At 42.2% G+C, this 13,835-nt stretch overlaps 1 protein-coding gene across 1 annotated transcript in view; it reads left to right on the top strand.

Moving 5' to 3' along the window:
• The window catches only part of LOC131954617 (G-protein coupled receptor GRL101-like), a 164,737-nt gene that overhangs the window by 66,734 nt on the left and 84,168 nt on the right, over nt 1-13,835 (top strand). The window contains exon 2 of the mRNA XM_059318394.1: nt 10,945-11,009. Coding sequence (XP_059174377.1) covers nt 10,961-11,009 — 49 coding nt within the window. The 5' untranslated portion in view covers nt 10,945-10,960. The remainder of the gene's footprint in view (nt 1-10,944; nt 11,010-13,835) is intronic.

The following is a 13,835-nucleotide window of genomic DNA, read 5'->3' as shown; positions in this document are numbered from 1 at the left end:
AGAGGGAGTCGAGCCTCCCGTCCGAACAGCAACATGTATGGCGTAAAGCCGGTTGTGGCATGGGGTGTGCAGTTGTATAGATATACCAACTCTGGGAGAAAATCAGGCCAACGTTTTTTCTGTTCAGGTTCTAGCGTACGCAGCAAATCATGCATGCTGCGGTTGAACCGTTCACACTGTCCGTTTCCTTTCGGATTAAATGTGGTTGTTCTAGATTTGTTGATCCCGTAGTGGCTGTACAGTTGGTTAATTACTTCTGACTCGAAAGCCCTTCCTTGGTCAGAGTGTAATTGTCTTGGTATGCCATATTTGATGAACCAATGTTCTATTAAGACCTTTGCCACTGTTTTGGCAGTCTGATCTCGCGTGGGCACCGCCACCGTCCATTTGGTGAATACATCAGTCATTACCAACACATGTTCCGTCCCATCCGATGATTGCTCCAACGACGTAAAGTCCATAGCCACAATCTCTAGTGGTTTTGTCGCTAGTAGGTGTCCTGATGGCTGTCTCATTTTGACAACTGGCATTTTCGCATGCTGACACCTCACACAAGCCTCACAATGGCGTTTGACCTCCATTTCCATATTGGGCCAGTAACACCTCCGTCGTAATATTTTGTGCGTCCTGTCCTGACCCTGGTGTCCTGCCCTGTCATGTGCCAACCTTAGCACTTCTTCTCGTAACTGTCCAGGCACCACCACCTGGTGTATTGTCCCATCAATTTGGTCATGAATTCTCCGCATGAGAACACCATCCTCTATACTGAGACGGTCCCACTGACTCAGTATTTTCTTTGTTTCTCGACCAAATTGTTCTCTTTCCCTTCTTCCTGGGAATTTTTGTTCCTGGACGTATTTCAATAGCGGTTGTAAGCCACTATCCGTTCTCTGGGCATCTCTTATCTTTTGGTGATTAAGGCAATTAAAATCACTATTGTCCATATGTCCGGGTTCCGTGGATATGTGCTCCACCCCGGTCTGCCCGTTCTGCATCACTTGTACCCCATGAGGGATATCTGTTGACGCTCTGACCTCACGTATTCCTGTCAGTGTTTCTTCCTCATCACCCGGTCTCTCGTAAGGATTCCTTGATAAGGCGTCCGCATTGCCATTGGACCGCCCCGGGCGATACTTTATCTCTAGGTCAAAGAGTGCCAATTCTGCTGCCCATCGCTGTTCGATGGATCCCAACTTTTCTGTCTTTAGGTGGCTCAAGGGGTTATTGTCAGTGTATACCACACATTTAGCACCTAATAGATAGTCCCTGAATTTCTCAGTCACAGCCCATTTTAATGTCAAAAGTTCTAGTTTCATGGCGCTGTAATTTGTCATGTTCCTCTCTGATCCCTTCAGAGCTCGACTTGCATACGCAATAACCCTGAAACCTTGCTTTTGTTGTTGTGATAGCACAGCTCCCAGACCTTTAGAGCTGGCGTCAATTTCTAGCCGAAATGGTTTGTCAAAGTCTGCGTATCCCAATATCGGCGCCTCTGTCAAAGCCTTTTTCAATAGCTTAAACGAGTTCAGGCATTCATCAGTCCATAATTCACCTATCAGTTGTGTTTTACCTTTCTTTTTCTCCTTACTGTGTTTCTTTGTCATTTTGTTTACCAAGTCATGCAATGGTGCGGCAATTTTTGCAAAACCAGGCACAAATTTTCTATAATAGGAGGCAAAGCCCAAGAATGACCTGACCTCTACCGTGGTTGTTGGTTGTTTCCATTCTTTAACAGCTGCAATTTTATCTGGGTCAGTGGCGATGCCATCCGACGAAATCACGTAACCCAAAAAATGTACCGATTTCAAACCAAAGCAGCATTTGTCTGGGTTCAGCTTTACTCCTATCTCCCTAAGACGGAGAAACACTTGTTCTAATCTTTTTAGATGGTCCTCCCAAGTTTTTGAGTAAACTAGAATATCATCCAAATACACCAACATTATTTGAAATAGAAAGTCACTCATAGCACTCTGCATTACTCGCTGGAATGTAGCAGGTGCATTAGTTAGACCAAACGGCATACGGGTCCACTCGTACAGTCCCAGTGGAGAAATAAATGCAGTTTTATGTTGATCGTTGGGGTGCATGGCCACTTGGTGGTAGCCACTAGCCAAATCCAAGGTAGAAAAAAATCTTGCTCCCCCCAACGCATCAAGACATTCATCAATACGAGGCAAGGGGAATGCATCCCTTCTTGTGATATTGTTCAATTTCCGGTAATCACAACACAGTCTTATCTCCCCTGACTTCTTTTTTACCACTACTATCGGTGCCGCATACGGGCTCGTACTGGTTGTAATAATTCCCTTTTTTAGTAGGTCATTCAGGTGTGCTTTCACCGCCGAGTAGTGACTCGGTGGTAATCTTCGATAAGGTTGCGCCACCGGCTTGTCTTGTAGTTAGGGTATCTGGTGTTTTATTACTTCCGTGTACCCCAAATCACCCTCATACGAGGCAAATATATCACTGTATTTATTCAGCAATTCATTTAGTTTTGGGTCCTCAGTTTCCGGGAATGTATATGATCGGCCATCCTGTTTCTTCACCTCGGCCGTCACATTGACCGACCTAATTGTTACTTCATTACTGCTGGTATTGCTCAGTTCGATGCACTGTGCCGACCTTTGTACCTCGACGTTCTGTGGTACTCCTACCAGAGTATTAGGCGGTATAAAAATTTCTTCATCCAAAACATTTGCCACTAATCCTTGAACTAGTCCATTTTCCGCTGATGTGTATGTCCGCAGTAACACGACGCCTGCCCTCAGTGCGGCGCCACATGGTTCTATCATCACATCACCATTCACGCTTCTATCACCAATTTGTAATGTGATTGCCTTGACCGTGTTTGCCGGGACTGCTGTCCTTCCTCTGGTCTTGGCAAACCTGGCCAACTTGGATCCCCGACCTGGTGTGGTCGATCCGACAATATTTGTAAGAAATTCTGGCAACTGGCCAAGAATATTCATGCCCAACAGGCAAGGTATATTTGACACATTTGTCTCTAGGTTGTGTTTCGTAACGAACACCCCAACCTGCTTCAACCTATGTCCTGCCACCACGACATCCGCCAGAAAATAACCACAGTATGGAATGGTTAGTCCATTAGCTGCCGTCAGGCGCATGCATGTGTCAGACCTCAACCTATGGTCTTTTCCTTTCATCCATTTGGTATAAAAATTTTCCGTGATTGTCGTCACCTGTATCCACAATTGCCTTCACCGCGATGTCCCCAATCGTAATCACCATTTCGGGACAGACTCCCATCATTTTGCTTCTTGGGCCATACCCTCGCCCCTCTGTAGCCTGGCCCTGCCTTACAGAGGACGACCGTTTCCCTGGCAGTACCGTGCCATATGTCCGGGTTGTGAACAAGACAAACAAATTGGTCGACCGTCGGCCGTCCATTGGAGTGATGGCTTGGCCGGACGCGGCCGTCCAACCCGTCCCTGTTTTGTCCCGTTCTTTTCCCGATTCTCAGCTGTTGACCTGCTTTCTAACCTCTCCAAACGTTGGTCAACCTTATCTAGGTGGGCCAACAGTTGAGCCATCATGGTCTCCATCGTGTCGGCCCCTGTGGGTGGGGATTGTCTCTGTTCAGGTACAGAAACTTTGTCCACCGAACAGTTCGATTGGTCCTCATCCTCGGACCTGCGGATCGCTGAGTTCCTGACCTGAAGGAAGGTCAACTGCGGGTCTTTGTGGACCTCCTCTTTCAACTCTCTTCTTAGGATCGGGGTTGCCAGCCCCTCAATGAAATGGTCCCTCAGTAGGCGTACATCAATGTCCGGTGTTTTGACCTTTACCGAATCAAAGGCACTGTTCATCCGGTGTGAGTACTCCATCACACTCTCCGCCAATCTCTGCCTCAAGCCTACGAACCCTGCTAGCAGTTGCGATCCCGACCGTCTCTCCCCAAAGGTCTCCATAATCAGATCCAGCACCTTATCTGGATCTGATTGGATGGTTTTATCGTGGCATTTGACCTCTGCCCTAACCGTCTCTCCTATGCTGCCCATCAGCAGTCTTAATCTTTCCTCTGGTGACATGCCTCTCGAGGCCCAGGCCGCTTTGACCTCTTCACTGAACCTGTTGGTTAAAGTGGGATCACCGTCCCCGTAAAATTTGTTAATGTGGGACTCTCTGGGTAGGACCATTATATGGGTCTGCTTCTCGTCCAGAGTAGACATTTTATTCCGTAAGTAAAACAAAAGAGTTCTTTCTTACCGTGTGTATATGAAAAAAATTTTCCTCAATTTTCACAGTTCCTGAATGTCCGAATTCACATACACACAAAACACAGTTATGCACAAGGTTGACTATGGGTGCCTCAAACGGCAAGTCTAGTTGAATTCATCCTGCTCGACGACGCCAAATGTGACCTAGGCTAGTTGCATCTTTCCTGTTCGCAACGCCCAATGTGACCTTCCCCGAGTCTATCCTGCCCGACAACGCCAATTGTAACGAGTTGAACCACTCATGCTACACAACATCGACTACAGTAGAAAGACTCGAAGATGCAGGTTCGCTATTGATCCTTTTATTACATGAATCAAGAAATGCTTCAATATAACACAATGAATCAACAGAAATGTTTCACAATAATAGTCTGACTCAACTGACCCCCTAACAGTCCTCACTAGGCTTCATATAACTGAATCCACATGTCTATTGTCCTTCTTAACACAATATAACCAACTTGAGTATGTCACACAGACTGACTGATCTAAAGCAAGCGATGAAGCTGGAAGAGCGGTAAGAGCCGTAAGAGAGGTAAGAGCCGTAAGAGAGCCGAAAGAGAGAGGTAAGGGGACGAGTTCAGTCGTCCCCTCCTATTTATGCCTTGTATCCGTACTCGTCTGCATACTTGTATTCCTCCGTAATCGATACTTGTACTCGATGTCTCCGACCACCAGTTACGCAGTTCTAGCGTACAGTCCGTGAAATAACATCTGCATCCTATCAATTAAAGTTGACAGGCCTTCTAACTCTCTTCGTACCGTTTCCCAAAATAGCACGCGTTGGCTTTGAGATTGTTATCAGTCCGATCCAATAAGCCACCTGCTATGTTGCGTCAGACTGTATTACTGCGTCTCGGCTTATCGTTCGTTATCAGATTTGTAACTAGTGGCTAGGCCTACCCTAGTCACATATATATATATCATAATGGTTTAGTAAACGTAAATTCGTGACCAGGAAATTTTACAGCGAGCAAACAATCGCCATTAACAGTAACTGTCCATGGGTACCCCAATAAACCCAGCCCACGCCCCTGCATACTTACATACTTACATAGTTGCTTACATACGTAAGAGAGGCATTCATATTACCGGACCAGCCGACGATGATCACACCAAAACTCGCGCGGTAGAGAGTAACAAACAAATCACAATGCCCGTGACGTTTCAAGCAGGGCGGCATCGATACCGCCACCCCTGTAATCAATACGTCAGGACGTGACGCTCATGTCCGCTAAGTGTTCATTTGCCCCGGAAATTAGGTTAGGTACTCGATTCGGCCCAGGTTTATTGTTTTACTGGTCCTCTAACGACCTACGCTGCTAAACGTGGCCAAACGAGAAATCTCGTTTGGTCTCGATTTGGCGTGATGGTGGCCAAATTCGAAACTCTGGAGATTACATTTTTAAATATTTGGGTACTCATTTTTCTGGCATACAAAGAAGACTATACCTTGGCTTTAAATTTCAAACAGGAAATAAAAAAAAATTTTTTTTCCAAAGTTTCAGAAGTGCTGCAGGGATATTGTTTTATATTTAATTTTAAAAAAAGAATTACTTTAGTTTTAATTTCTTTTTTTTATTTATGATAATTAATGTTGAATTAAAAAGTTGTAATGCTCACATTTCGAAGAAGTCAGTGAAACAACGAGGTCATTATTCGATATTTGAAACTTACTCTGCGGTATCACATCTATCGTGTCAACAGTATACCCGTCAGCTGCCACTAATTAGATTTCAATTAAAGTCCTTTTTAAAATTAATTTTGTTTACCAAATATCATTTTTTCTTTTTTAAATTTAGTTAACTTTTTTTTTAAAAGTATGATGTTCATATTTCATATTTCTAAGTGTCGGTGTTAAAATATAAAAACTAAGGACATGTGTTTGTACAATAGGGCTGGTAAGTAGGTCACTAACAAGTTCTACGGCTCATGCAGGTTTTATTGAGCCGTAGAACTGGTTGGTGACCTACTTACCAGCCCTATTGGACCAGACACGTGTAAACGATCAATGTCGTCATAGCTATTGTGTGAGTGAGGACAGGATTCGAACACAAACCACCGATATGAGTGTGCGAGCTAGATTGAACTCGACCACCAAGGCTCTGCGATTATTTGCACGCGGCAGTAATCGATCTATAACCCGCCCCAAGGGCGATTTTCTGACTAGGTGGATTCGATTACATTCATACTTCATATCGATCATTCAGCTATCGGTTTCAGATAATATGATTACAAACTCTTTTGCAAGATCGATGCAAGAGAATCTACACCGATTGATGCAATCGATTACCAGATATTAAACACGATTATGTTACTGATCTTGTTGCGTCATTGAATCGTGCCTTGTGTTGGTTAAACCTAGGCTGATGCTGTGTGAAGCTGCGCTAAGTTAATATCGGAGTGATATTTTGTATCAAGTGAGAATCTCCCTTAAGACAACTTGTATCATTTGAGAAGCTCCCTTAATATGCCGTCTCATGGTTTAGCTAACTGTTTCACGTGAGAATCTCCCTTAAGCTAATATCTCATGTTATTAGACAACATTTATCACATGAGAAGCTCCCTTAATATGTCGTCTCATGGTTTAGCTAACTGTTTCACGTGAGAATCACCCTTAAGGTAATGTCTCGTGTTATTGGACAACTTGTATCACATGAGAAGACCCCCAAAGGAACTGCTCCATGAATATACACTACAGTAACGGATATTAAGCATAAAGCCTTGCAGTTGTAGTTTCATCATTTTTCTCACAATAATTTTTTAATAAGATATAACAATGCTATAGTGTAGGAAGTTTTCTATTTGCGTACAAAAAGTAATTGTGTAGGAAGTCCTCTATTTGCGTACAAAAAGTAATTGTGTAGGATGTCCTCTATTTGAGAACAAGACTTCGTATTTCGTGTGTGTTTGTGCACTTAATGTCATTAGTATCAAGTTCCTAAAATGTTTTCTGTTTTTAAAAGTTTGTCTTGATGCTCGAGTGCTAATTCAGCCATTATGAGTACCGCACCTGTTTTTAACGTAACAACCCTCCCCGTTCCCACACACAGAGAACTTAATGTGGTCTACCTTTCACCTTGGTCTGTCTAATGTGTGTTGTAGTGCCATGTGGCGGTGTGTGGTGTGGTAGTTTGTGGTGATGTTTGGTAGTGTGTGGTGATGTATGGTGGTGTGTGGTGGTATGTAGTGTGGTAGTTTGTGGTGATGTGTGGTATTGTGTGGTGATATGTGGTTGTATGTGTTGGTGTGTGGTGGTATGTGGTATGTGGTGTGGTAGTTTGTGGTGATGTGTGGTATTGTGTGGTGATATGTGGTTGTATGTGGTGGTGTGTGGTGATGTGTGGTGGTGTGTACTGGTATTATGAGGTGGTGTTTGCTGTGGTGTCGTGTGGTTCGTGTGTGGTGGTGACTGTCATGGTGACAGCAAGGTGGTAGGGGATTTGGGGCGAGAGAGTGGGGTCAGAGGTGGGTGGAGGTGTTAAATCACAGGGGTCAATCAATGGGAGTGAAAGTGCAGAGGTCACCATATCAACATCATCGTCGCCGTCATCGTTGCCGTCATCGTCATTATCATCATCATCACCACCGCCCTCATCACCATCGTCATCGTCGTCATTATCATCATCATCATCATCAACACCTTCATCATCTTTTAATAGGAGTGAAAGTACAGAGTTCACCATATCAACATTATCATCGTCGCCGTCAACGTCGCCGTTCGTCATCGTCATCATCATCATCACCATCATCACGACCACCATCATCATCGTCGTCGTTGTCATTATCATCATCATGCGAGCGCCATTTCCTCCTGTCTCTAGCTGTAACCACTGTCTGTTGAATTGTCGATCCATATATCAATCAACTAATGTTGACCACAAACAGATGGTCAATCTAGAATGGTCATAGCACGAGCTGGTCTTAATATTCCCATTTAAACAAAAACATTCCCATCACACAATCAACTAACAAAGACATAGACAACCGTTTTTTTTTTCAACGAAACACAAAACAAGACTCTTTTTATTGATGAGACTCCGACATGACAAAAGTTTGATTACGTTGAAATGAAAGCAAACGGTCACCCTATTTTGTAAATCTCGAAGATTCGGACCGAGGAAAAAGTTACTATAACGAAATGATAATGTGACGAACCGAGTCTTAAAGTTCTGACGAAATATTTTGTTAAGCTGCCTTTTACACCGGGTGTTTCCTTCGCACGTTTTCAAACTAGGTAATTTCCCCCCTCTTGTCATACCTAGTTTCGAACCCCAGACTCCCACATGAGACACGCGCGTTAGTCCACTCGACCACAGTTAAACACCAAGCTGACGTAATGTCACGACTAATTGCTCTATTTATATACAGCACGTGCCGTCAAATCAAGGTCACGTGTACTCCACACCAAGGTCACGTGTACTCTACATCCAGGCGGCGTGTACTCTATACCAAGGTCACGCTTAGCTTACATCAAGGTCACGTGTACTTTACATCCAGGCGACGTGTACTCTACACCAAGGTCACGTGTACTCTACACTAAGTTCCCGGATTGTGTGCCACTGACCGATCTATAATTAACGACTGTTAATTACCACCGTTAATTATCATTAACTGCAAGGTAGACATTCAACCCTCGACCTATATTTTTTGCTGCTTTAAAATTTGAACAATGAACATAAAGAATATTATTAACCTTAAAATTATTTTTAAAATCGTATGATCGTTTATATTGTTCATATTTGTATGTGTTTTATTACGCATTCAGAGCATATGTCACTGTGACAGTTAATGTATGTCCGATGTCATTCTGACAGACACTGACGTCTAATTGTATTATATCCCGTACTAGAACCCTCCGAATTTTACTAAACATAATTCCTCTTTGTAAATCTCTTGCATGGGACGGAGTGGTCTAGCGATAGAGAGCTGGACTGCTAACCCGTAAGTCTCGAGTTCGAATCCGGGTTCAAGTCAGTAGACTGTTCCTGAGTCCACCCAACTCTGATGGGTACCTAACTCACGATAGGGAAAGTAAAGGCGGCTGTGCATAGTGCTGACCACACTATCTCTTCATCTGCCGAGGTCACAGAAACAAGTGAACTCTACTTCACTTGCCCCATAGACCGGTTTGAAAGGGAAACTTAACTTTTTAAAATCTTTTACATTAAGAGTTTCATTCTACCATAAGGCCATGTTTCTGTGGCTTTAATTCTTGTCTATCATTACTCTCCCCCCCCCCCCCCAACCCCATACTCCATCGAATACTCAGCCCGAGAAATTTCTAATATTTATTCTTTTATTTTTTGTAATATTTTATATCTCCGGATTTTAAAAAAAATCGCATCAAAATGAGAATCGACGATACGTGTTCACGGAAATAAAAAAAAACAAAAAACAAATAAATAATCGCTCTACGATAGACTGATTAGCAGAAAAATAAACACCCACATAAGTGTCAATTAAAAATGCCCCGAGAAGGATTTAAAAAATAAAGCGAAAGCAACAGAAGACAGTAATGAAATAATTAGTAGCTATATGTTATTACAATGTTTGAACGACATTTGTGAAGATATTATCTTAAATGGCGAGAGTAAACAATACACGGTGAAACAAAGCCGCAGGGGAAATAATTCAATGTTTGTTGACATAGACACACACACAGACACTGTCTAGTGACACGCTAGTGGTCTAGAAATGTAACACACACACACACACACACAGACACTGTCTAGTGACACGCTAGTGGTCTAGAAATGTAACACACACATACACACACAGACACACATACAGTGTCTAGTGATACTCTAGTGGTCTAAAAATGTAACTTTTCGTGTTTTCAATCACACACACACACATAGACACACACAGACACGCAGGCACACACACACACACACACATAAATACACACATACACACACTGTCTAGTGATACTTTAGTGGTCTTTTCGTGTTTTCAAAAAAAAATAGTTTGACGTAGGATCCACCCCCCCACACACGCACTCCCCCTCGTGAAAACCAAACCGGCCAAAGGAATGCTATGACTAGGCTACCACAATAGAAATGCCAAGATAGAGGTTTTTTTCGTTCAGGACGTAATGTTTATGCCCCCCCTCCCCCTTAATCAACACGTAAGGTAATCCCCTCCTTCATTAAGTTGTCGCGTAAGACTCCCACCCCCTCTATTAAAACTTAAGATATGCCCCCTCTCCCTCCATTAAAGCAATAGGTAAGGCCCGATCCATCTAAACGTCACGCTAGCCCCCCCCCCCCCCCTACCTTCCCATTAAAACTTAAGACACGACACCCCTGCATTAAAGCATTACTTAAGGGCCACTACATTAAAACATCACCTAGCCCCCCCCTTTCAATTAACAATTTAGGTAAGGGGCCCCCTTCCTTAAAACGTCGAGAAAGCCCCCCCCCCCCCCATTAAAACTTAAGATACGCCACCCCTTTCATTACAACATTAAGGGCCCCTTCTATTAAAACATCAAGTATTCCCCCCTCCCCCTCAATGAAAACATTAGGTAAGGGGCCCCTTCATTAAAATGTCACATAAGCGCACCCCCCCCCCAAACATCAAACAAAAGGAGATTTTTCGTACCTCTATCCTCTTCCCTGAAGTTTATTTTTTTACCTTGTACACTTATGTATTCAAGTTTAATCAAGTAATTAACTAATTAGTTTTCTTGTTTCTCTTACAGGAGTGTCCCACACAAGATGACCATGACCTTTGCTCCACTTCTGCTTCTGATACTGACCATTTCCGGTAGGCATTTTGTTTTAAATTTGTTTTACAATTTGTTTTACAATTTCGTTTTACAATTTGTTTTACAAAGTAGTTTTAAACTGATCTCATTTTGAAAAGTTAAAAAGCACTTTAAATCTCAAGCGTCTCCGCCTGTTCAAAAGTAGGGCAGACGGTGATCACATGACACCTGGCCTGTACCAGATAAAATCGTGACCCCAATCAGCCGCCATTTTGGTGGTCAAACTCTAGCTAAATGCCATGCATGTGACGTGAATTGCTTCATCAATTACAAGTTTAAAATAGGATATATTCGTGCCCGTCTACACGATTTATTCACATCTGTTTTATTTTAATCTGAATTTTAAATTCTGGCGATTAATTAAACTAACGGAGAAGGAGAAAGAGCTTTTTGTAGCGTCTCAAATGTCGTGGGCTCATTAGGAAAAATGAGGAGACGATGATTTAAATTAAAAAGTAAAACTCCCCTTCCAAACCAGACGGTCTATGGGGCAAGTGAAGTAGAGTCCACCTGTTTCTGTGACCTCGGCATATGAAGGGATAGTGTGGTCAGCACTATGCCCAGCCGCCTTTACTTTCCCTAACGTGAAAGGTAGGTACTCATCAGAGCTGGGTGGACTCAGAGACGGTCTACTGACTTGAACCCGGATTCGAACTCGGGTTAGCAGTACAGCTCTCTACCGCTAGACCACTCCCCACCCATTAAGTTAAAGATGTTACAAAAACATTATTTTTAGCTATACCTATCAGAAAGTGAAAACATATCAATGTAGTGTTCTAATGGAGAGTTTATGTTCTTGGAAAGGTAAATTAACATCAAGTGGTTTAATGGACGGGGATCGTTCGATCATAACTTACAGCAGCTGCGGTCTTCACCTACTCATGTGTCGCTTGATCCAAAAAGTCTTTTCAAATATTCCAGAATTTTCTAGTAATAAAATAAAATCTTGTAATTTATGATTAAAAATGGCGTGGATAACGATAAGTTGTTTCAAGAAATTACGGACTCCATCTTGGAGCTTACCCTGACGAAACTACGTGTAGTTAAAAACATACAGGTATCTAAATATAGCTCCATAGTTTCTTTGATAAATGGCAGATTGCCTTTCTGCACTGAGAGATTTTATTTCCATCACAAGACGAACCAGAAATTATAACTGACATTTCACGTTAATCTTTTGTTAATTTAAAAAAAAAATCCTATTTCTGAGAATATACAGTCACCGCACAGACAATGGGTTTCAAGATTTATTTATTTTCCTTAAAGGCTTCGGTTTTTCCTGAAGACAAAGTTTGATAAATGGGAAACTGGATTTTTAAAACAGTTTTTGTGCGTTTAGCAAATTTAACAACTTTTCGATGGCTCTATTAGAATGAGAGGGTGAATATGTTGTCCTTGTCGAATGTTTCAGGTCCACAGATACTATATCTGTTGGTTTCAAATGTATATATCTACAGATACTATAGTTGTGTATTTGTTGGTGTCGAATGTGCTATATCTACAGATACTATAGTTGTGTATCTGTGTCGAATGTGCTATACCTACAGATACAATAGTTGCGTGTCTGTTGTTGTCGAATTTTTAATATCTACAGATACTATACTTGTGTATCTGTAGGTGTAGAAAATTGCAAGGCCTCTAGACCCAATTTACTCGCCCAAAGAGTCGCAGCTACTTCATGTATACTCTTTCTGTTCTTGATTGAGACACGTCATGGGAAACGTCATTAGATACGTCATGAGAAACGTCATTAGATACGTCATGGGTAGGATGGGGGCTAACACGAATAGCTGGAAGGGGAGTTAATTAAATGGAATCGTCTAGAATTTCTGTCTATTTAGAGATCTAAGTAAAAGCGAAATTACTTTTTAGAGGAGTCAAAAAACGAGGAAGTCTGTTTGAGCTAGGTAAAGTTTTAGGTGGGTGTTGGCTGAGACAATGTTAGGTCTCCAGCTTTGATGTTAGAGGTTCATTATAAGGCCCCAGATGTTCATTATTAGGTCCCAGATGTTCATTATAGGGTCCCAGATGTTCATTATAAGGTCCCAGATGTTCATTATAAGGTCCCAGATGTTCATTATAAGGTCCCAGATGTTCATTATAAGGTCCCAGATGTTCATTATAAGGTCCCAGATGTTCATTATAAGGTCCCAGATGTTTATTATAAGGTCCCAGATGTTCATTATAAGGTCCCAGATGTTTATTATAAGGTCCCAGGTGTTCTTTATAAGGTCCCTGATGTTCATTATAAGGTCCCAGATGTTCATTATAAGGTCCCTGATGTTCATTATAAGGTCCCAGTTGTTCATTATAAGGTCCCAGATGTTCATTATCAGGTCCCAGGTGTTCTTTATAAGGTCCCTGATGTTCATTATAAGGTCCCAGATGTTCATTATAAGGTCCCAGATGTTCATTATAAGATCCCAGATGTTCATTATAAGGTCCCAGATGTTCATTATAAGGTCCTAGATGTTCATTATAAGGTCCCGGATGTTCATTATAAGGTCCCGGATGTTCATTATCAGGTCCCAGATGTTCATTATAAGGTCCCGGATGTTCATTATAAGGTCCCAGATGTTTATTATAAGGTCCCAGATGTTCATTATAAGGTCCCAGATGTTTATATTATTTTCTGGTGTATTTCCCTGGTTTACTAATTGTCGAATTATCGTCTTTCCTGTCCGTCTTCTTCTTCCTAATAGTAATTGTTTTCCTTCAATACAATTAAGTTTGACGTGTTCATCTTAAGCGCCATAGCTTGCTTTCATACCTAGATTTGCTTCCATTGTCTTTGTCCAACCAAGAACAGACAACAAGTTAGCAAC

This window comes from Physella acuta, unplaced genomic scaffold, assembly GCF_028476545.2.
Source record: "Physella acuta isolate Inbredline_101_S28 unplaced genomic scaffold, ASM2847654v3 ptg001016l, whole genome shotgun sequence".
NCBI lineage: Eukaryota > Metazoa > Mollusca > Gastropoda > Physidae > Physella > Physella acuta.
Note: the sequence above shows the minus strand (reverse complement) of the source record. Positions and strands in the feature narration are given on the sequence as shown.